This window comes from Colias eurytheme, chromosome 11 (assembly GCF_061535395.1).
Source record: "Colias eurytheme isolate Ceu_HAF_F1 chromosome 11, ilColEury1 Martin Lab GWU primary, whole genome shotgun sequence".
NCBI classification, from domain to species: domain Eukaryota; kingdom Metazoa; phylum Arthropoda; class Insecta; order Lepidoptera; family Pieridae; genus Colias; species Colias eurytheme.
In genome coordinates this window covers 1439321-1463671 of record NC_142990.1, presented here as the reverse complement: position 1 = coordinate 1463671, position 24351 = coordinate 1439321, and the positions used below count along the sequence as shown (strand labels likewise).

The window sequence follows — 24351 nt, the reverse complement described above, 5'->3', positions numbered from 1 at the left end:
TGTTTTTATATACAACGTTCATAATTTTTCTGTAGTGTATTTAGTATCAGCATTGCACCCGTGCGAAGCCGGGGCGGGTCGCTAGTTAAGTTAATAAATAACAAAATCTTTTCAAATCTGTCTTTTTCTTCATAAACCTATCTTACAAAAAAATACCCAAACATTTATAGATATTTTGCCAGTTTTTCGGATAAAAAGTTTTTGTAATAGTTGGCAACATTGACGTAAGGATTCGCCATCTCGTTCGGGTATACGCCGATGTGATCTCTAGTACATTCTCCCTCTACGGAATTAGTAGTTTTCGGAATGTTGGTAGACTGGTAAAACAATAAAATTGTCAAAATTGCACAGCAATCGAAAAGTCACCGACTGACTTCAAGTCGGGTTTGGGATTTGGAAGTAAGAGAGCGGAGATACGATAAATAATCTCAAATATTTAGTAAAATCCTCCATGATATTGTATTAGTACTAATTATTTTAAATTTTTGGTGTTGTTTTTTGTTAGTATATAACCATATTTTTGTAGATTTCTTTGTTTTGTGACAAAAATAGTTTAGTCGTATCAAGTCTCTAAAGGACGTTTGCTGGGCGTAAAAAGAAAATGGCGTGTGCTACTCTGAAAAGAAATTTAGATTGGGAGGCGCAGATGCCTGCTAAGAGGCGTAGATGTGCTCCATTTGCTGCAAGTTCGAGTACAAGCCCTGGTATTAAAGTTGAACCCAGAAGTTCTTTATTTGGGGAGACCGTTAGTGCACCTGTAAAATTGACTCCAGGTTTGTTTATTTTTGTTTAACGTTATACTTTATAAAGCTAGCAATTTCATAACTCAAGTCTTATCCTAAATATCTTATGAATATCGGTAATAAATGAACAAAGTATGATTGTGTTAATTGTTAGCTATATAATTTATCGACTTTGTTTTATATCATGAATATTTTTATCGTGCTAGAGAGAGAAAGAAGATGTGCGATGACCGTTGGGCGTATTGACTTTGTTGTTTTTTTACATTATTGAATGCCTTTTGTTGAAAACGAGTGTTAATACGAAAAACCAACTTTCAAGGAACCCTCTAACATGCATACTTGCAAGTTTTTTTGTGATGCTTTAAAATGTATTGCTTAATTGGGACTGCAGACAATGTTTTCGATGTGTCGTAAGCGATAAAACATAAATAAGCATTATTTGTTTTACTACTGTAAGCATTAGTTGCAAAAGCCTCATTTTGTGTTCTATATTTCATATTACTTTTCTTAAATATGATTATTTTCTCTTTCATCAATGTATTACTTCCAATATTGTTTAATTACAAGTTTAATTTGAGGCAAACACTATAATAATCAAGAAAATAATAATAAAAGTCAAGGGTGTGACATTTTCTTATAAATTAAACATAGAATGCAGATTTTTCAATGGAAATAATTGATTACTGATTATTTTCCTCTTTTATTGATGCAAAATAGTTAATCTTGACATCTGAGGAGCATCATTGAGATATAATTTGCTTTGATTTACATGATAAGGTAATCCTCAATGACCACCGAGCGCCCCGATCGGGCCACGACACAATAGATTTTCTATTGTGTCTGTGATTCCGGGGACTGATGGATTAATTACACGACCTTAAATTTAAATATTTTATGTGGAGATTTTTTCAAGGAACATCAATAACATGAATTATTTAATAACAAATATAAGATGGTGGTTACAGCCATATGGTATTTAATACAAACATGACGCTTAACTATGTGGTTATTTGAATACCAACTAGATTATACAATTTTGACAGTAATTTAGCTTCCTCTTTAATTTAGAGTTTAAATAGCTGAAAGTCTATCATACAAAATTATGAATATTAATACAGTCAAAATCTGTTATAACAACATCGAAGGGACTACTCATATTGAGTCGTAAAAACCGATAGTTGTAACAACCGGATTTGAATTTTCTCCCTTTCTTTCCAAACGGTTAAAATTGTCGAGTGTGATACACTATATTCTTTTGCCAGGTCTTCGTTTGGAAATCCTTTCTCTAGCTTTGAAATAATACGCTATTTTTCTTCGATATTGATTTGTTTTCTTTTTTGCAACATGTTACAATTTTCACAGTTAACTCAACAATATGTTTTGGTGTGCCTTGTGTAAAGATAAGTAACAAACTGACTTAAGAGTTAAGAGATATGATGAAGCGGGCCTTCAGGCTACTGCATGCATGTGCTTTGTTTCTAAGAATTACAAAAGACCCTAAACTTTGATTACTTTTACGATAATAGCCATTGACTATTATACCGTGCCAGATGTGGATACAGTTACCTATTCAAATTGTTTACAATACAGCTGAGCCGGTCGTTCTACAGATATAATACCCCGAAAATATTAACCAAATGTGGTCACTTAATGCAGTATGTTGTAGTAAACAATGTCGTAAAAACCAATGTTTTCGATAAGGCGGTCATATAACATTCAGCCAGGACCTTTGATTTTGGTCAATTTATCCGGTATGTTGTTCTAAACGATGTCGCCATAAACGGTTTTGACTGTAGTTTATTTTTTTTCACCCATAATGGGATGAAAAGGGACACCATATAAATAAATTAGCTGCTGAACTGAAGGGAGGGGGCACTGTGAGATTTTCTCGCCTGAAGAGAAATAGCATACCCGATCTTGCGATAAGATTCGCAGACAAATGATGAGATTTGCGTCACTGGATGCAAATCTCATTCTATAAACATATTTACAGATGAAAATCAGAGACCATATTAGATTATTGTTTACATAAACAGATGGCTAAGTTGCAGTATAGAAAGAAAAAAAAAAAAAAAAAAAGTTTATTTTGAAATAGTGTCTTGTCTTTGTGCTTTTTTATTGTTTGTCACACATAATTAAAGCTTGAAAAGAATACTATATGTATTATATCTGAACATTGCTTGTTTTGGTATAAATCTTCCAATTATATCAATCATAATGAAACCATGGAAGTATGTACTTTGTTATTACAATTACTTTATTTCATAAACATATACTTTTAATGTTAATAATATTGAGATTGCTTTCATACTTCATGGGTACCCAAGCATAAAATTGAAAGGTTCTTGTTTTCATACCTGGCAAAGATGACAAAAAATATCATTCTAAACTCTGATTGTCATAAAGATAAATCTTTGAAATATATTTGAAACATGTCTATTATTAATGTTTTAGATGAAATAACTATATCTTTAAAGTTATTAGGAACTGGAATGGAATAACCACTATATAAATCTTGAACTCATTGCAGATTTACTTGTTTATAGTTTATTTTATCTATTAATTTAGTGTTCTAAATATCTAATCATTAGTATTTCACAGTTTCTAAATGATTGGTTGTCTTAAATTGATAACATCAATGAAGTAACTTAAGTTCTTAAACTGATATGATCTAGTGTATTTAAAATATAATTAACTAGCTTTCCGCCCGCGGCTTCGCCCGCTTTGTCTAAAACATAATAAATTACATATTTATACTAAAACCTTCCTCTTGAATCACTTTATCTTTAAAAAAAACCGTATCAAAATCCGTTGCGTAGTTTTAAAGATTAAAGCATACATAGGGACAGAGAAAGCGACTTTGTTTTATACTATGTAGTGAAGTTAAATTGGTGATAATAATTATTGAGAACTATTTTAATATGTATTTGGATCTAATTGTCAATGAATGAGGATTGTCCATTCATCACTTTATATTATTTACAATTAGGTACATGTCTAATTTTTTATTTTTAATATATTTAGTTCTATGCCCTAAAAATCATGAATATTTTACATTAAAATAAACATTTTGTTGCTCTAGCTATTTTTTAAACATGCACATATAATTATTAATTTGTTATCTCTTCTGTAAGAAATAAGAGCATAATATTATGTACAGGTCAAAGATTTTGATAATAGCATTATTTGATAAAGCATTTGTGTGCAATTCAATGCATTTATTCATGTTTATAACAAACTGAATTTACTGTTTAGCCACCCACTTGCTTTGTGTTGTAAATGAAAGCAAATATGGATATTATTAACCCAAATATGTAACTTTCCATACAATTTTTCCTTGACCTTGGAATAATTGCAAACAAGGAAAGTGAATGATAGAAATAGATGCATCTCCTATAAAATGCTGCATTTTGATATTTAGATTTTTTTTCACAAACTTTAATACTATGTTACATGCTTCAAAAGTTGACCCAAGTTGAAACAATTTCGTCGACAAATAGTGATAAAAGAAGTGAATATCCTTCAAGATTTATTGAATCAATGCTATAACTATTCCATATCAGCCATCCAACTTTTTAAATGGTTTTAGCAAAATATATTATAGACACACTTTGTTAGGAATTTTTTTGATCAATGAAACTGAAAACATTGGAAATGTGTTAAGTATTTTGTACAATTTATTTCATTTTAACTTTCTAGTCTCTACTACATACATACCATAAACACTTAAAAAAATATGAATGAAATTGGTTAAATCTTTGTCTAGTAAATTGGTCTAGTAACTTGTTATCCTAATCCTAATACTATTATAAAGACGAAAGTTTGTATGTATGGATGTTTGTTACTCTTTCACGCAAATACTACTGAACCGATTACAATGAAATTAAGCACACATATAGAGGGTAACTTGGATTTACACATAGGATAGGTTTTATCCCGGAAATCCCACGGGAACGGGTTTTTCTTTGAAAACGCGGGCGAAGCCGCAGGCGGAAAGCTAGTATTGAATCAATCCATCAGGCCCTGGAATCACAGACACAATAGAAAATCTATTGTGTCGCGGCCCGATCGGGCCATTCGGGGCTCAATGGGTTAAAATACAAATTTATTTTTATATACAATGTCAACTATTAAAATTGAAACCCAGCAAACATTTTTTTTTATTAAATCAGTAGATTGACTTAATTAAAGAGATTGATTTCTATTTTGGAGTAGTTTTAAGTTTCGGAGTTTAAAATTTTTGTAACACCTGATAAAATTACATAAACAACAAAACTTATTATAAATTTTTAATGTGTAAATATGTATAATAAAGAATGTCTGTGAATAGGTTAGTTGAAACTTTAAATGCAATTTGCAAACAAACTCAATTGTGCACACTGCTACTTCATAACAGTTAATCGTTAAACTCAGTTTACATTGTCCTACTAATATTATGATGTGTGTGTGTTTGTTACTCTTTCACGCAAAAACTACTGAACCGATTACAATGATATTTAGCACACATATATAGGGTAACTTCCAAGTTAAATCCATTAACATATAGATTTTATCCCGGAAATCCCACGGGAACGGGAATGGGAATTAGGTTTTACTCTGAAAACGCGGGCGGAAATCTAGTATGTATTTACATAAAAGTTGCTAACATGTGTGTGGCCGCGGTCCGCAGAGCGCATGGCACAAGAGATCTGCGACGAGATCAAGCGGCTGCAGCGGCGCAAGCAGCTGCGCGTGGCGACGGGCGGCCCGTGCTCGTCGTCCAGCGGCAGCGAGGGGGACGCGTCGCCGCCGCACCGCGACCAAGCGCAGAGGGCGCACCACCGCGCGCTATTCACTTTCAAACAGGTGGGTGGATTTAGAAAGAGACAGACAGTCTCCCCGTGACCACGCTCGCTGTAAAGTGTTCGAAACGTCGGGAAAATAATGAATGAATAAATCGCGTTTAAAATCCGTTAAAAAGTCTTTAATTTCTAAATGTATAATACTCGCGTAAAATCAAACATAAGAAAATACTAGGTGTGTGGATGATATGCCTTCTTGGGGTTCGGTAAACTTGGGACCCTTTTACTGAGACTTCGTTGTCTGTCTGTCTGCTATCGTAAACTTGATAGCTAGGAAGCTGAAATTTTCACAAAAGATGTATTTCCATTGCCGCTATAACAACAAATACTAAAAATTAAAAAGTATATATTAAGGAAGGGTCCCCATAGTACGAAACCCTTCGTGCGCGAGTCCGACTCGCACTTGGCCGGTTTTTTTGTTTATTTTGCAATTAGGATGCACTTGACCACAATCTCGCCTATTGATGGCCTCTAAGATGTGTCCGAAGATGAAGTGCTCTTCTATAGATGGTGCCTTTTAGAACTTGTCATGTTACTAGCAGACTGAAGCCTACCAAGAACTGTAGGATATCGGAAACTGTTTGCACAACTAAAATAAATGAAAGTATTTCAGCATCAACAGCGTTATGGGTCAGCTGATATATGACATATGCTGAGTCTGGATCATTTCACAGCCATTGCACATAATAGCAACTTTATTTTTTATTAATTGATACCTGAAATTATTTACGCATCTTTGGTTATAGTTTTACTTATTGCAATGTTGGAATGTTCTGTGTTTTTCATATTTTTTTTTGTGTGTGAGTTATTGTTTGTGAATAATTAATGAATAAATGTATAAATATAAATAAGTGAATAAATGTCTATACCAAATAAATATATAATATGTACTTCGTCTTTTTCTTCAAATTGTAATTTATTAATTAACACTCAAACAGACTAACAGACTATCAACATTACATTGATTTTAACATTCGAATTTTGAAGTGAAAACTTCTTTAGTGGCGTTGAGCACTTTTTAGTGAGTTTTTCTGTAATGGGTATAAAATCTTAAACTCGCGTCAGGACACGTGACCTGATCGAAAAAGCGTAAGACGGATACCATTCCAAAATATCAAACATGCTCAACGTTAATAATCAAGTTTTCACTTCTGCCGGCACTCCCGGAGTGCAACCCGTCTTTTTTTATTTAAATTGTTTGTACAATTGGTGTAGGTGCGTCTGATCTGCGAGCGCATGCTCCGCGAGCAGGAGGCGGCTCTCCGCGCGGAGTACGAGTCGGCGCTCAGCAACAAGCTCGCCGAGCAGTACGAGGCGTTCGTGCGTTTCAACATTGACCAGGTACGCATTATTATATACATTACATATTATTATATACATTTCCCCGTCCGATTAGGGCCCTTCCGGCCTCCTCCACTCAAGCGACAGCTCAAGCCGAGGTTCGAGATCCCCGTGGGGGGGGACGCCCGCCCGCATGTCGCTACCACCGTGAACCTTCAGTTCACCCCCGCGTCCGCCTTCAAATGTAGAAGCCCTTCTGGCTAACATTGAGAAACACCACACAAACAAGCATTACATTTTACTAGCTTCGTGGTTTCACCCGCGTGGCTCCGCTCCTGTTGGTCTTGACGTAATGATATATAGTCTAGAGCCTTCCTCGATAAATGGGCTATCGAACACTGAAAGAAATTTTCAAATCGGAACAACTGTTTCTGTGAACAGAAGAGAGTGAAGAGTTTGTACTCTTCGCTCTCTTCTCTCGCTTTATAATATTAGTATAGATACTAGGAGTCGACTTGAAAAATATAAGCACTCGATTTTATTTTTTTTCAAATATTTATACACTTTTTTACATAAAACTCATTAAAATGTTGCAGGTGCAACGCCGGCCGCCGCCCGCCACGTGCATGCCGCTCGGGATGGACGCCGAGCACCACATGCACCAGGACCTCGTGCCTAGCTGTCAGTATACAAATAGAACACGTTTTATTTGCCAACATGTTAAATATAATTCTTAACTAGATTTCCGCCCGCGGCTTCAAAGAAAAACTCGCATAGTTCCCGTTCCCGTGGTATTTCCGGGATAAAACCTATCCTATGTGTTAATCCAAGTTACCCTCTATATGTGTGCTAAATTTCATTGTAATCGGTTCAGTAGTTTTTACGTGAAAGAGTAACAAACATCCATACTTACAAACATTCGCCTTTATAATAGTAGTAGGATAATCTAACACACAGAACAGAAAAAAAAGATAGCCATGGTGGCTAAAAGGATTCCCTGTCAGCAAAGCAACTATTTACCTGTGGTGTGTACACGCGCACATACCTTTATATTTATTCCTTTGAAAAAATATTGCAAAAACAAGTGCTACACGCAACAGCGTAGTCCGTGCGACGTTGCCACACTGCGATCTTTTGATTCTCGGTTGCACTGTGTGTGTGGTGTTGTTGCTATCTCTTTCATTCTGGTCTTGCATTTTTGCTCTTATTACATCAACCAATAAATATCCATTGAGGCCTTCAGAGGATGGATAATGGATATGTGATAGTTAATAATAGTTGTTATGAAATATTTTTTGGCCATTGCTCAAAAAATTCATTCTCTCTATTTATGAGATAATTAAAGCTTACCAAAATGTATGTAGCTTACATAAAATAATAAAAACATGATTTGTTCCAGATCTCTCCTAATAGAAACAAAGGGTCAGCACATGGCGCGGATCTGCAGATATATCAAGACAAACATATTTTGGTATATGTGAATATTATATGCGGGATTATCCTAATGATTCAAGACATTGATTGTGATTGCGAGCGGAACTTTACTGTGATCACAACACTAGCCATTAATATACAGTATTACAATAAACTTACTCCCTTTTCGTTTGTACAAGCTCCTTTCCGTTCCGACCTCACTCAGCTAAGTTCCGCCGCTAAATTCATGCCACATAAACATAAATTAGCTTATAATGCTTTAGGTAAGATTTGCTGCATAATTGTGTTCATAGACTGACGAACTCGTGGATATTTGGATTGTTTAAAACAGGGGTAGACGGAGATTTCTTTAATTAATAATGCGAAAATAGACTTACACAAAATTCACACAGAGTGCCTAATAAATTCATCTTATTCATACACTGAAATGTTTAATTAGTTAGCCATAATTTTGATTTGTATAATTACTTTTAATTTACTCTTTAGTGTTGTCGAAATATAGTTGTAGTTATAAATTATAATGTCTTTTTTTTTAATCAAGCATATGATTGTATTATTCACCATCTCACCCAGTCGGGTGTCAAATGCATTCGAATTATTAAAGTTCTAAAATAATGCGTTATTTTTAACTTTTCCTTGATACAAAGGCTTATAGATTATTTGAATTTAGCTTTATTTATATAAGTTATTTCTCGATAATGTAATTTACGTGACGATGCTGGTAAGAAACGCACTACAAAGTAACATTATTGGGGTTCTTTTATATTATTGTTTAGTTAGTAACATTTTATTGAATACGAGCAGGATTTAATTTGTTACCACGCATATTCAATAAAAAATTAGGATAGGTCTTTTTTAAATTGTATTATCCGCTCATTATTAGTAGGTTATTGGCGTTTAAGAACTGAAAAATAAACTAGCTAAACACCAATAAATAGTTTTTCATTTCTTTTCCCCACTTTCCTTACATTTTATCAATAATAAATTGCTTCAGAGTTCAAACCATGAAAGACAAATTATACATACACACTATATTTTCTGCAATCATAATATGATATAGAAAGCATATTTTATGAACATCAAATAAAAAATATTTTGTATAATACTTTTTGTTATTTTATAAATAATAGTCAAGAAATAACAATGAATCTGTCACGGCTAAAGGTAGGTGAGAACATAAACTTAAGATTAGCCGGCTAAACTTAGGTTTATTTTCGACGAGGTGTTAATGTTAGTTTGTTCTATCTTTAGCCGGCTAAACTTAAGTGTAACCGCAGGCCCGTGGCTAAAAATGTCGGGGTGGGTAGATTTGGTTAGCGCCGGGCCGGTGGAGGGCTTGAGGGGCCCGCACAGTGCCAGAAAACACTCGCCCTGTTCCTTACATGTATTATAGTAACCAAATCTACCCACCCCGACTCAGGGCAGAAAGCTGGTGGCTAGGTTAGGTTAGGTTAGAACTCTTAAGACCCGCACGAGCCGAGCGAGCGCAGCGAGCGTGCTGCGGCAGCAGCCGGCGAAGTGCCAGAAAACACTCGCCCTGTTCCTTACATGTATTATAGTAACCATGGACGTATAAAAAAAGACGGACGCCGTATTACGAACAAACAACGTGAAGCCACCATAGTAAGCTAGCGATCGTGTAAAGACAATAAACACGCACACACTCTCACCATAGTAAGCTAGTCGGCCGCCATTACGTCGTGAACTACTGACTGATTAACTGCGTCACTGTTTCACAAAAAATATTTAAAATGCCGTCTTGCGTGGTTAAATGGTGTCGCAACAGTACAATTTTAAATAACAAAACACAAGGGATTACATTCCACAGGGAAGCAAGTTATTTATTTTATGTTTTAATGACAAAATTATTACGGCAAAATTTATAGAAAAAAATACAGCCGCCATTGTCATCAGGACAGCTGTTGCCATGGCAACATGGCACACACACATGGATGTTTCGCCGCCATTACTAGGCTTCACTCAATGTTTAGGCGATATACCGTCCGTCTTTTTTTATACGTCCATGATAGTAACCAAATCTACCCACCCCGACATTTTTAGCCACGGGCCTGCGGTTACACTTAAGTTTAGCCGGCTAAAGATAGAACAAACTAACATTAACACCTCGTCGAAAATAAACCTAAGTTTAGCCGGCTAATCTTAAGTTTATGTTCTCACCTACCTTTAGCCGTAACAAATCTACTGATAGATTCATTGTTATTTTTAGTGAAAAAAATAATATTTGAGATGAGATATAACAATATAATATAGCAGACAAGGACTCTTTCACTAATATTATAAACGTAAAAGTTTAGGCCTGATGAAAACTACTTGGCAGTGACTTGCTATGTAACAGGTTAACACAGAAACAATGGAAATACTTGCTATGCTCGCGGCATAGCTATTATTATAAAGATAGTGTGTAATGCGCTTCACACACGGTGAAGATACTATAATATTTTATGTTAAGATTCTCTAATATAAAATATTACAGTATCTTAAGGTATCCGGTATCAGCGTTCTGACCATCATTTTTCTTTTTGTCTTTGCGGACCCCTGTAGAACCGCCATCCTGTTACAAATGACCCAAAATTTTGTGTCAGTATCTCCCGGCCTATAGATGGCTTATCGCTTGGTATCATAAGATATTTAAGGTAAAATATATATTATTTTCATCGTGTGTTATGGCTCATAGGATTTGTATGGCGAGCGATAATCGGAAATATGCTCTGATAATGCAACGTAGTGATTGTTAAATAAAAGGTCCGAGAAAATATGATGAGCGGTTTTATTGGACAACGAACAATGAATAATGGCGCAATCGTACAAGTGTCAAAGAATCAAAGTGACAACAGATAATATATGAAATGAAAACTATTTATTATCTATGTTTATACTTCACATCTCCCTTTCTTTGTAAACAAACTAAACAACCATAACAAACCAAACTTTTTTTTTTTTTTTTTTTTTTTTTTAAATATATGTATACACTATGAATGAACATTTTTATTTAAAGTATTAAATTTCTTTATTTTTACTTATCCAGTAATTAAAAAATTATATCTATCATATGATTATATAACAAGATACATGGCAAAGCATTCAGTTCTAATTAACAATGTTAATGTAAATGATTACTGAACAAGTTCTTATAAAATTATAGTAAACAAGTTATAATTAACTGATACTTAATGTTAATGATTAAGATACATGAAATAGTACTACAGTACTTATTGTTTTTTAACAATATTAGAGATTGAGTTTATTAATAGGTTTTATAGGTCTACCATATCTTGAGACTTGTGGTGCAGTCGCTGGTTGTGTCACCATATTAGAACTCTGTGTATTATTAGAGCTAAGCATCTCTCGCATCTCTGATGGATGTGTAGTTGTTGGGGTTGTTGCAGGAACACCCGGTGATTGAGTTTGAGCTGGCATCTGTTGTACTACTGGTTCTTCTGTGTATTTAGTTTCAGGTACAGCTATTCTGTTGCTGGGAATATCAGCTTGTGTCTTGTGCAAATGACTTAAGTTTCTTCGTAAAATTTGTCCTTTATCTGTTTGTATAATAACAGATCTTGGTAGATTTTTGGGCTTCTCTATTACTCTCGCCCCTTCCCAGTGTTGGTGAGCTACCTTGTGTCTGATTTTATCATTAATTTCCAAATTTACTGGTCTTGTAGTATGTTTATTACTGTAATTGGCCTGTTTCTCTCTTAATGTCTGTAGTTCAGTTGTGACTCCTTGTATGATTTTTGGTTTTAAATATTTGTCACTTACAGGTATTGGTGATCTTGTAATTCTGCTGAAAAGTCGTTGGTTAGGTGAGCCTAATAGGTCATTTCTAGGTGTATTTCTCCAGTTCAGTAACGCAAGCTGCACGTCTGACTTGTCAATGCTGCATTTTTTTAGTATGTTTTTTGCTGTTTGAACTGCTCTTTCAGCAAGTCCATTACCTTGATGGTGATGTGGACTAGATGTGACATGGTTAAATCTCCATTCTTTTTGAAAGGTCTTAAATTCTCTAGACATATATTGTGTTCCATTGTCAGTTTGTAACTCTTCTGGTATACCATGGGTAGAAAACCATCTTTTAAGTTGTTCAATCACTTCATATGACGACTGGCTTTTTAGCTCTTGAAAATCAATATATCCAGAGTAGCTGTCACATATAACAAGGTAAGTTTTTCCTTTTAATTCAAATAAATCTGAAGCAATTATTTGCCATGGAAGTGTAGGAAGCTTTTTAACTAAGACTGTGTCTTTAATGTTATCTCTTTGTGTTTGTTCGCAGACGGTGCACCCTTTAACTAGCTTTATGATATCATTATATTGTCCTTTCCAATAAAGAAATTGTCGAGCTCTTCTCAAACAGCTGTGTATACCAAGATGTCCTTGATGAATATTTTTTAACATTTTAGGGATTTGTGATGCCGGAACAACAATCTTATCACCTTTGAATATAATTCCTTTCAGATAGCTCAATTCTTCTTTAAAGTTAAAATAGTGTTGTAGTTCTGTAGGTAGTTCTTTCATGGTTTCAGGAAATCCTTGCTTTATAGTCTTCATTAGTAACTGTAAATGTTGATCTTCTTTAGTAGCCTTAATTAATTCTTCTTTAGCATCTAGAGACATAGGTAGTATAACTGCGATTTTTAAGTTTTCTTCTGGATCATATCTCAAGTTAGACGCATCACAGTCTCGACTAAGGAAGTCTGCTAATGGAATTTCAGTTCCCTTTTTGAATAATACCTTGGGTGAGTATGGTGCTAAGTTAAACATTATTCGTTGAAGTCTTGCGGGGGCTGATTGTATGTTTTTCTTAAATATTGTCTCTAGTGGTTTATGGTCGGATTCTACTGTCAGTTGTTTACCATAAACATATTCATGAAATTTCTTACATCCAAACAGTATGGCGAGCGCTTCTTTTTCTATCTGTGGATAATTCTGTTCAGATTTGGTCAATGCTCTTGCTCCATAGGCTACTGGTTGTCCTTCTTGGAGAAGTGCAGCTCCGAGATTTTTTGAGCTTGCATCTACAGACAATGTTACAGGTTTGTTGACATCATATAGTCTCAATACTGGGGGATTTTGAAGCACTTGTTTTATTTTATCAAGAGCTTTTTCATGATGAATTTCCCATGTAAAGCTTGTATTCTTGTGTAACAGGTCTCTAAGTGGATTTGTCAAATCCGACATGTTAGGGATAAATTTATTGAGATATGTAATCATTCCTAACAGTCTCTGTAACTCGGTTTTATTTGTAGGTTTTTTCATTGCCTGAATAGCTTCTACTTTGCCTGGGTCTGCTTCTAAACCTTTAGCTGAAATAATGTGTCCCAGAAATTTTATCTTGGTTGCTTCAAAGATGCACTTGTCTTTGTTAAGTTTGAAGCCAGATTTCTTTAATATTTCAATGACTTTGTCAACAGTTTTGCGTAGTTCTTCTTTAGTTTTTGCATGTATAAAAATATCATCGATCGATACTCTCACATTTTTTATATTACTGAGTAGATTTGTTAATATTTCTTGGAATATTTCTGGTGCTGATGAAACTCCAAATGGAAGTCTCTTGAAAGAATATCTTCCCCATGGGGTAGCGAATGTTAATATTTTTTGTGTTCTTTCTGATAGTCTAATTTGCCAGAACCCCTTTGTGCAGTCTAATAATGCAAAGAATTTAGAACCTTGAATATCAGCTGAAATTTCTTCTATAGTTGTGAGTGGAAAATGACGTCTGAGGATATTTTTATTGACATCTGATGGATCTATACAGATTCTTATTTTGTCCTTTTGTCTGACAACTACCATAGGACTCACAGCAGGAGTTGGCTCCGTTTCTGGTTTTATGACATCTAACTTTACCATCCTGTCAAGTTCTTGCTTAACTTCGGCTCTTATAGCATGGGGTACTCTTCTTGACGGTTTAATCTCAAGCTTTGGGTTCTCAATTAGGTCAATATCATACACATAATCTTTATAACAGCCTAATCCTTCAAATATATTATCAGTATATTGGCTCACCTTCAATGTTTTGACTCTTGCGACAAGTCCTAATTTTTCACAGGTCTCAAGTCCTAGGATTGGAGAAACTTTTTCTTCAACTACTTTGAATATTATTTTTGTTTCTTCATTCTTTAATTTACATAGTAGCTCTGTTTCACCTAGAACTGCCATCTTGTCTTCTGTGTAGCTTATTAAATTTTTTGTTCGGCTTGGTTTCAAAATTGCCTTTGTTTTGTTCATCAAGTGTCTTGGTAACACATTGCACTCTGCTCCTGTGTCTAGTTTGACTGTAATCCTTAAATTGCCAACTTGTAATTTTTCTGTCCAGTTTTTCTTTTCTCCAGACCTTATAGCGGATATGTACACTTCATCTTCGGATTGAGAGCTTTCTTCTACTGCGTTTACTCTATTTTTCTGTTTGTAATTATTATGTTTCATTTTTGTGCGACACATATTAGCAAAATGACCCTGTTTGGAACATTTGGTACAAGATTTGTTAAAAGCTGGGCACTCTCTACTTTTATGGTTAGTACCACATCTTCGGCAGTCAAAAGTCTTGTTTTCGTTAGATCTTTTATTTTTCACAGCAAAAACTTTATTTTTACTATCAAATTCATCTAATTGTTTAGATGCTTGTTCACTAGTTTTGCAGATCGTTATTGCTTTTGTCAAGTCCAAATTTTCTTCCGTTAGTAATTTTTCTCTAACCTGATTTGATCTAATTCCAAAAACGATTTTATCCTTTATCATTTCATCCAGTAAGTTGTTAAATTCGCATTTACTTGCTTGAGTTTTTATTTTGATTAAAAATTCATTAAATACTTCGTCCTCGTTTTGTTCGATCTTAAAGAATACATATCGTTCAAAAGATATGTTCTTTTTCGGCGCGAAATATTCTTTGAATTTATTTTTAATGATTTCAATATCATTTTTTTCCGCGTCGACAAGGTTAAAACTGTTAAATATTTCGATGGCGTCTGGGCCTATGACCGCCATAAAAGTTGCTGCCTGGATTGCGGCTGGTTTTTTGTCTAATTGTATTGCTGTGGCATACCAGTCAAATTGTTGCACCCACCTTGTCCAACACGTTGACTTGTCGGCGTCAATTAATTGTAGGTTAGCTGGCGGCTTTATTCCAGCCACTGCGTCGGATGTCGTCATTTCACAGCTTTCTCATATATTTTCTTATTACATACTTTACAACCGCTTCTGACACCATGCAACGTAGTGATTGTTAAATAAAAGGTCCGAGAAAATATGATGAGCGGTTTTATTGGACAACGAACAATGAATAATGGCGCAATCGTACAAGTGTCAAAGAATCAAAGTGACAACAGATAATATATGAAATGAAAACTATTTATTATCTATGTTTATACTTCACAGATAATATATATTTTACATTATCTTCACCGTGTGTGATGCGCTTAAGAATCGGCATTTCATTGATATGAAATCTGGTAACAGAGATAGATTATAGTCCGGATTAGCACAAGACAACAAAAATAACCCGACAGTCTCATTAATTTTATGAACGTGAAAATTTGTGAGGATAAAGATGTATGTTTTTCTTGCTTTTGGACAACGAAAACCACTGAACGGATTTGTAACATGGCAGTTACATAGCTTATATGTATTTGTATACATAGTATATTATTATTAGTCTGTGCTTATATTCTGTAAGTACATAAGCTGTAAATACAAATACCGATGGTTCAACGGCCGGGGAAACCACGTAAGACAGCTAGTTTTCTATAAAAATGGCAAAAATACACTGTAGTGTTAGTGTAGTCACTCAGTAGTGTTCTGTACCTGTCATGTTTTTGATACCTATTTCTTGTTTATGCGGAAAATCATCTATAAGCATTTCAAATAGATTATTTATTAAGATAGCTGAAATACAATAATTATTCCTAACCCACAGACATCCAAAATGTTTATATATCTGTGTCCTAAGTCCTAACCCGTGGCAGTCAGCAGAATCAGCAATAGATAGCGCAGTAATAGGGTTCTATTTTGTACCCTTTAGAGTTTGGGTACGGAACCCAAATAAAATAAACCTTACTAAACAACTTTATTTGAATCTGCAAATTATTATATTAATTAAATATGATGTCGGCGTTGTAGTTAGTTGGTTTAGAACAAATATATTCAAAATCAGTCAGGATCAAGATTTTGATTTTGAAACGAATCGTTTGCTATGCCTAGTATTACCCCGGTCAAATAAAGCCAAACAAGAAGAGTGAAGTTTTATTAATTACTAGCTTTCCGCCCGCGGCTTCGCCCGCGTTTTCAAAGGAAAACCCACATGGTTCCCGTTCCCGTGGGATTTCCGGGATAAAACCTATCCTATGTGTTAATCCAAGTTACCCTCTATATGTGTGCTAAATTTCATTGTAATCGGTTCAGTAGTTTTTACGTGAAAGAGTAACAAACATCCATACATCCATACATCCAAACAAACTTTCGCCTTTATAATAGTATAAAGATAAGATTAAGATTAAGATTTTTATTATTATAGATCTCAAACTTATCTCAAAATTCTCTTTAAAAAAGGTATCAGTGGGTAGCTCTAAGAAAAAAAAGTATTGATACAACAGGAGCTACCGTTTTTGAGATGTAACCGATTTCAAAAATTCTTTCACCATTAGAAAGCTGCATCTTTACTGAGCAACATAGGCTATATTGCATTTTCAAACAAAATTAGAGATCTTTACCAAAAATGCAATAAAGTAACTCAAGGTGTAAAAAATTCCATAACCTCGTAACGCCCAGATACCTATTAAAAGGCATGCAGCTCGATAGTGGTACCGGCCCAAGCTGTTATCCAACTTTATGACATAAACGCCCACGGTACCTTTTTAAAGGTATCTGACAGTATCTGATTTGAAAACGCCGTAACATTTTAAATTACGCGCCAAATCTAATTACTGTTTTTTATCCGGCTACTGGAAAGTATGTTTTTGTCTATGGTTAAGCAATAGTGCCAATAGAAAAATAAAATATATGTAATTTCCGGCGAAAAGTCTGGCCATCTTGACTGACTAGAGGACGTGGTAAGTTCAATCCATGATTATTGATGCAATCTTAGGTTTTTAACTGAGAGTATCTTACTCTGCTTGTTGACAAATAAGTAAATATTATAATTACATTTAGATTTACGCGAAAATAAAGAATATGCGTGTAAAATAACCTCGTAAAATCTGGATACCTTTTAGAAGGTATAAGAGTATTAACATATTATTGGATTTTAAAAGGTATAAGGGAATAAACCACTAATCAATTTGATTTGCCTTTGAAACTTATGATTTAGACCGTTTTCTCATTCATAATATAAAGTAAATTATTTAGTCTGTTACAGAATATTTTAGTACCTATCCTTTTCAGGTAACCCAATGAGAGATGAGCAAATCGAAGAAGCTTTAGAAGTATTAAATCAGTCAGATATAGAAGAGTATGAACTATTTGGAGATGAGGATTACAACATATAAACCAAAACCAAGAAAGCTCTTCCAGTTCTGAAGAATCTGAAAATAATATTTTTTTATTAAAAACCAACTCTTATTTGCGAAATTATTTTAAATTTCTATAGAAATATATCAATTTACCTACTATCATTCTGATTTTAAAAGGTATATGGGTTGCTATTATATAGTGTTTTTGGGTCCAATTTAGAAACTTGCTAATTTTTGCTTCTGTCATCTGTTGGAAGTGGATTTCTTCTGATAGAAATCCTAAAACACGTGATAAACTAGCCTTTAAAAATAATAAGTACAGAAAATAATGATCATATTGTTCAAAAATTGATATTTTTTTCTCAGATTGTTAGTGTGAGATATCTTTTTGGTCATTAAAATTTTGGAAGACATGTATTAATCCAAATATTTATGTTCATTGTTTTTTGTAATATAAAATAAACCCTATATTGTCTACCGCTAATCAATAATTTAAAAAATACGAATTTTGCGAAATCGGGTTTTGTAATACATTAAAGCCCATATGCCTAAATAAAGAATAACGAATTTGGGGTTATTTAGTGTCTCAAAACCTTCCACTGACATACATTTACATGCAGAAAAAATCCCACGCTCATACGGAAATAATAAGGCACATTTTTTAGATTTCATCACCTCCGGGTCCGCACCATGTGAACCTTTTAAAAGGTACTTGGGCTGCAAGCCAATGTTTGGTAAAAATAGCCTGGGCGTTACGAGGATAATAAAAATTCTGTCATCGCGTGCGCTGCGGAATCTATTTCTTGAAGTAAGAGGATGGTTCTTATGAAAAAAACGTAAACATGTAGGTACCACGGGCGAAGCCGGGGCGGACCGCTAGTGTGGTAATAATTTAGTACATAACAACATTTGTAACGTGTGATGGAACGTAGCGTAAAATAATCTGACATTAACAAAATGACAGCGACATTTTGAATACTAATGTCATTGTTGTGTTTTCTTTCGAAATACGTCAATATTTTACTCAATTCTTTATTGTTATTCATTGATCACTTAATTTCGATTTGGTTTTATTCGGGCTATTTCAACCTTGTCTCTATAAATTACATTATGAGTTTTGAAACTGCTGCAACCAATGGGAACGATAAACCTGAACGCAAATACTACGATCGTACAAAATCCGACGACTTGCAAATATCGAGAACGGATATGAATATGTTGATTATGAATTATTTAGTTACAGGTAACATCCACTTAATGTATATTCGACTGTGATTATTATCAAGAACATCCTGAATATAATCAGATTAAGTAACGCACCTTTGTTATGCTATAATTTTAATACGTTTTCATTCTATTGTTCAGAGGGTTTCAAAGAAGCTGCCCTAAAATTTCAACAAGAGGCAGGTTTACAGGAGCCTGCACTATGCAGCTCTCTAGATGAAAGAATAATGATAAGGGAAGCAGTACAAGGTGGGCGTATTTCTGAAGCCATCGCCATGGTCAATGCTTTACATCCAGAGCTACTGGATAACGATCGATATCTTTATTTTCACCTACAGGTTTGTGTTAGAATCCACAGCTTTTTTTATATAATATTATATTTAAAAGGAATCCATGAAAATGTGTGATAACAAAGAAAAATTCAAATATTATGAATTCATTGAATGTCATAAACTTTCTTTTATCATATGGAATAACTGATAAAGTTGTAGTGTTAAGTTTATCGCTAGTAATAGCTTTTTTTAATTACAGCAAAAGCTCCTTATTCGCGCTACCTTCATTCGCGGTTTCACTATTTGCGGATTGAAAAAATGCGACCTAAATCCTGTATTCGCGGCCTAATCGGTACATCGGTACATACATATAAGTATTTACCTAAATAAAAACCATTCGTTATTCTTGGTAAACGCTTGAACTACAACTACGTATTTATAATGTAGACTAAAAAAAATGAAAAACGAGTAAAAAGTGACAAGCCATTGCCTAAACCTGAAGATAATAACCTAATTAAATGGTAATTAATAAATATGTTTGGTCAAAAACTTAAATTAAACTGGTTTCTTTTCTTCATGTATTTGCTTTTTTATTTCGTCACCTAAGAACGTATTCCCTATAACCCCATACAAATTACCATTCCTTATTCACGGTTTCTCTATTCGCGGCACATTTACGGAACCTATTACCCGCGAATAAGGAACTTTTACTGTATATAAGTACACAATTACCAAGGTCAAAATTGTATTTCATAACTTTTCTAGTTTCATGTTAACATTTTTTCAGCAACTGCAATTATTAGAACTAATAAGAGCTGGTCGGGCTGAAGAAGCATTAGCCTTTGCTAGTGCAACACTTGCGGAGGCTGGAGCAAATGACCGCAATGCCCTCACTGAGTTAGAGAGGTCACTGGCTCTATTGGCCTTCCCTGATCCACACGCATCTCCCTTTGCTGACCTTCTGCTTCCTTCTCATAGTCAAAAAGTAAGATTCTTTGTGTTACTGATTATTATTTTCAAGGAGACTGAGGTACTATTAATGTAACAAGCTCACCTTACATCACCCAAAATGTTTAATCATTAAAAGTTGATAAGATGTATTTTCTGGATGTTAATAATTTGTGTTGTATCAAATATTATGATGCAAAATTAAGTTATTTGAAATTAAAGTGCTAAAATTGCAATTAAGGTTTTGCCATATTTTACACACTGAAAATTTTAACTGAATTAAAACATTGTATTTACTTGTTTTTTTAATACTTCCACAGATTGCCAGTGAACTAAATGCAGCAATACTAAAAATGGAAAATCAAGAGTACACAAACCCCAAACTGTGCAGTCTCTTAAGAATGATTCTTTGGTCTCAAAGCGAACTTGACAAGCACAATGTTAAATACCCAAAAATGACAGATCTGGCTAATGCAACTATAGAGCAGCCAAAATGAGACTCTATAGAATAAGTTTGGGGTATAGCTAATAAGATTTTAATAGTAAGATCACCGAGAATAAACTTATACAAGTTGTATGTCGTAACATTTAATATAATAAAGAGATCACAATAATTATGAATGAGTTTTTTATTTGTGCCCACATTTTTTTTCCTTTTTGAGTTAAAAATATTATAGGAATTCATAATACTAATTATTATTTCTATAGCTTATGTATGATGAAGTATTTTCAAAACTGTTGAGTGGTTTTCGCATGAAAGAGTATCCATTAATCCTCACAAACTATTAAGTTTTTTTTTTTCGATATTCAAGATTTACACATTATAACGTCATGTCATAGGAATACACTGGGCTATCCAAATAAAAAACTTTGTTTTTATGAAAATGCTCTTTATTTTATTTAAAAGTATTGTGTATTGGAAAAAATGCACTGGATTACAACTATATACAACAATTTGTAATTTTCTTCATGAGAAAACAAACAAGTAAAAATTTCGATCATGAAAAACCACTAGATATACAATCTAACAAAAAACAATCAAGCTTATGAAAATTACTTAATATATGTGTATTCACACGTCGTACCAAAAGCAATAAATTTTTCAACATAAGTTAGCTGGTAAGGACTGTATTCACAAAATAAATTCAACCTTATTCAGATGAATTAGGTCAGATTTACAACGTTTTTTGTCACTGATTGTTTATCTAGTAATTATTAATAATTGAAAAGTAAAAACTAAATGTCTTATATTACAAAGTAGTTCATATTATACAGAAAACATAATAAATGCATGCATCTATGTCTTACATCCGTTTATATTTAACCATAAAGAAGTCCTGCCTCATTCAGAACCTATTCAACAGTATTAATCCATACAAAATGAAATGAATGTCAAAAAAAAGGATTGGCACATAATTTTATTCCCTTAAAATGATTTTAATATTTCCTATTTTAGAACTAGGTATGAAGCATGTGTCACCAACTTAATACATAATCTAATGCTTTGGATATAAGTCCACTAGATCTTTGAGGAACCGGCGCCTGCGCGACTGGAGTCGGGCAGAGAGACCGCGCTTGTGATGTTGGTCTGTGAAAATAATCAAAATGTTATATGAAGTAAATAGTAGTTTTCAGATTATAGACAGAAAAAATAATTATTATAGTAGTCATTTTAATAGGCAACATTTAACAGTTCAACAAAATTCAACAACATAACCTAGTAACAACAGCATAGATTAATATGTTATTTCATTTTGTTAGAACTGCACATTTGTTTAGCTTTTTTATGTAGTTACTTGTTTTATTTTTCTCCTTGAATTTACGAAAGAAAATATATTATACAAATTGCCATATGTTTCAAGTCCGATTGATATAATATGTTTCAACTTTCAAGTCCATATCAATTAATTCACTTTAATCAATGTTTTTAGGCAGGTTACCTCCCTACGAAGATAAAATTGATAGACGTCCAATTTTGCCTATTAAATTGGCTCCACTATAAGTTTATATTGTCACTGTTATTAGCTTATAACTAGTCAAATGAAATGTTAATATAAACTAGTTGTGGTAATTTCAAGAAACAGAGCATCAGTTTTTGAAACAAAAAATATTTATAATCATTTTTGATATTTTTAAGCTATTGCATAGCTTCTATCGCGGGCCTTGACCACGGGGACCGAATCGAGAAATTCCGTAACGAAAAATCCTCACGCTCCCCACTCCGACACGCTCGGAGGTGTGGCTTGAAGGCGTGCCACAAGTCTTTTGTTATTGTCTTTACAATGTGACTTTGGCATCTTTGTGAGAAGCCAATGTCACATTGTAAAGATATATTCAGTAAGTTTTCATTCAATAAGTTTCTTTCAAAAAAATCCTCCTTTCTGAAGTCAGTTTATAAAATAGAATGAATCCTTTACTCACCTCTCAGGATAAGCCCCCGGGCTTGCGGCACTTCCCCTCGGCGGGTCTCTACATTGGACCACTCCTACCATAGTGCCAGGCAGTACTTGTCTACCGTTGAGGGCCAACGCTCGCTCCTTCTCTGCTCGAGTCGCGTATCTTATGTGCGCCCAGTTCCCTTGTGTGGGGTATTGTTTGTCTAAAATATCACAAAATGAATTAATATTATATTTGGGGAATTATATAAAGGTCATTTTTTATAAACATCTCTAACTTATGTTTAAGGGCCGATTTTTGAATGATTTGTTAAAACTTATCCCTCCAATAAAGTATTACACGATAATAATAAAATGTCACGTAAACTGTCAAATACGGGGCAATTAGAATACGTTTTTAAAGTGGTAGTTTTATACATTATTCGACGAATAAGTTTTATCCAAGCATTGAAAAATCGGCCCTTAAAGAATTAAAATTAACTACGGTATAATATACTTTTTGTTGTTAACAGTACCTTATTCATCATCAAATTAATCAATCTGCGTTGAGTAAATAAAAAAGGATTGAATATACCTTCAAAAATATAACATACTCATGTGAATTTTAAAGAGCTAATAAATAAATACTCCATGACATATGTTATATGTTTATTTAAAGAGATAGAATATTACGAATAAACTGTACTGTGTGTGATTTACTGATGATTGTGATTACTTAGTAGTGATTTACTTATGTATTAACATCTCATGATTTTTATAGAAAAGTTGTAATGTAAACTACAACGTTTTGTATTCTTACCTAAAATAGCTCCACAATTACTGAATCTTGCTAAAACTGTATTGGCTGCGTTCGGTGGAAAACCAAACACGGTCACCCAATATTCATCATGATCCTGGCATCCATCTTGCCACTGATTTGACAACGATTGATTGTTTACAGATACATTATTATTCACATACGAGTTTTGCATGAATGAGTTATTATTGCCGTAACCCAAAAAACTGTTATCTTGGAAAAGTGATTTGTTTACAGACGGTTCGTTACTTTTTATTGTGTCAAATAAGTCTTCAATAGGAGGTCCACTGGGCTTCGCTGAATATGAAACATTGGGTGACGTGGGCATGTTTGCAAACACATTTTGGTGATTGTATATAGCTTGTTGGTGCATTGATATGCTCTGTCGATACAGCTTTTGGTCAGGTGTAGAAGTTTGGGTTGGACTTGTTGGGGAACCTGAAAAATGCATAAGCAAATGAAATGAAAATAAACAATAAACACACACATATTCTATTTAACACCTATTACCCTGTTCAATAAATTTTTATATTTATATTCTGTTTCTGTATTGTAATTTATTTGAATAAATTAATACTTATGTGAAAACTTGTTAAACACAGTTTACCCATATTAAAATTGACTTACCAAATGCTAAATTTCTTGCTTTGGTCGGTGAAAGACTATTTGTTCTAGGAGTTGTAGGTGGATTTATTTCACCCAACAGAAAAGGTGGCAAATATCCCACGTTCGGACTACCTGAAGGAGAGTGAGTAGGACTGCCTAATGCCATTGGCTCCATTTTATATTTAACAATGATATCACCTCTTTATATTTTAATAAGTACCTAGGATAGGTTTCAGCTGTTTTTGCAGTTTTTTATAGATAAAATTTAAAAAACTACAACTAGTTTACCGGCCAACTCTGACAACTGACATTATATTTTTTAATTTGACAGTTTTTTTTATTTTTTTTT

At 33.8% G+C, this 24351-nt stretch overlaps 3 protein-coding genes and 1 long non-coding RNA gene across 4 annotated transcripts; 3 read left to right on the top strand and 1 right to left on the bottom strand.

Moving 5' to 3' along the window:
• Nucleotides 1–326: 326 nt before the first annotated feature.
• On the top strand, nucleotides 327–9234 carry LOC149904342 (akirin-like). Its single transcript, XM_090106774.1, has 5 exons — nucleotides 327–773; nucleotides 5413–5588; nucleotides 6800–6925; nucleotides 7462–7546; nucleotides 8265–9234. Exons 1-5 carry the CDS (start codon nucleotides 602–604, stop codon nucleotides 8273–8275), a joined length of 570 nt encoding a protein of 189 aa, XP_089962900.1. The 5' UTR covers nucleotides 327–601; the 3' UTR covers nucleotides 8276–9234.
• Nucleotides 9235–17067: 7833 nt separating this feature from the next.
• Nucleotides 17068–17919, top strand: LOC149904341 (uncharacterized). The gene is made up of 2 exons (XR_016457227.1): nucleotides 17068–17361; nucleotides 17693–17919. It is a non-coding gene; the product is annotated as an uncharacterized LOC149904341 (long non-coding RNA).
• Nucleotides 17920–18741: 822 nt separating this feature from the next.
• Nucleotides 18742–20825, top strand: Hou (GID complex subunit 8 homolog protein Houki). The gene is made up of 4 exons (XM_090107159.1): nucleotides 18742–19003; nucleotides 19126–19322; nucleotides 20044–20241; nucleotides 20525–20825. The coding sequence occupies exons 1-4, from the start codon at nucleotides 18742–18744 to the stop codon at nucleotides 20699–20701; spliced, it is 834 nt and encodes a 277-aa protein (XP_089963285.1). The 3' UTR covers nucleotides 20702–20825.
• A 269-nt stretch (nucleotides 20826–21094) lies between these two features.
• Nup35 (nucleoporin 35) lies at nucleotides 21095–24314 on the bottom strand. Its single transcript, XM_090107180.1, has 4 exons — nucleotides 24024–24314; nucleotides 23400–23834; nucleotides 22626–22803; nucleotides 21095–21792 (listed from the first exon to the last, which is right to left on the bottom strand). The coding sequence occupies exons 1-4, from the start codon at nucleotides 24175–24177 to the stop codon at nucleotides 21681–21683; spliced, it is 879 nt and encodes a 292-aa protein (XP_089963306.1). The 5' UTR covers nucleotides 24178–24314; the 3' UTR covers nucleotides 21095–21680.
• Between the last annotated feature and the right edge of the window lie 37 nt (nucleotides 24315–24351).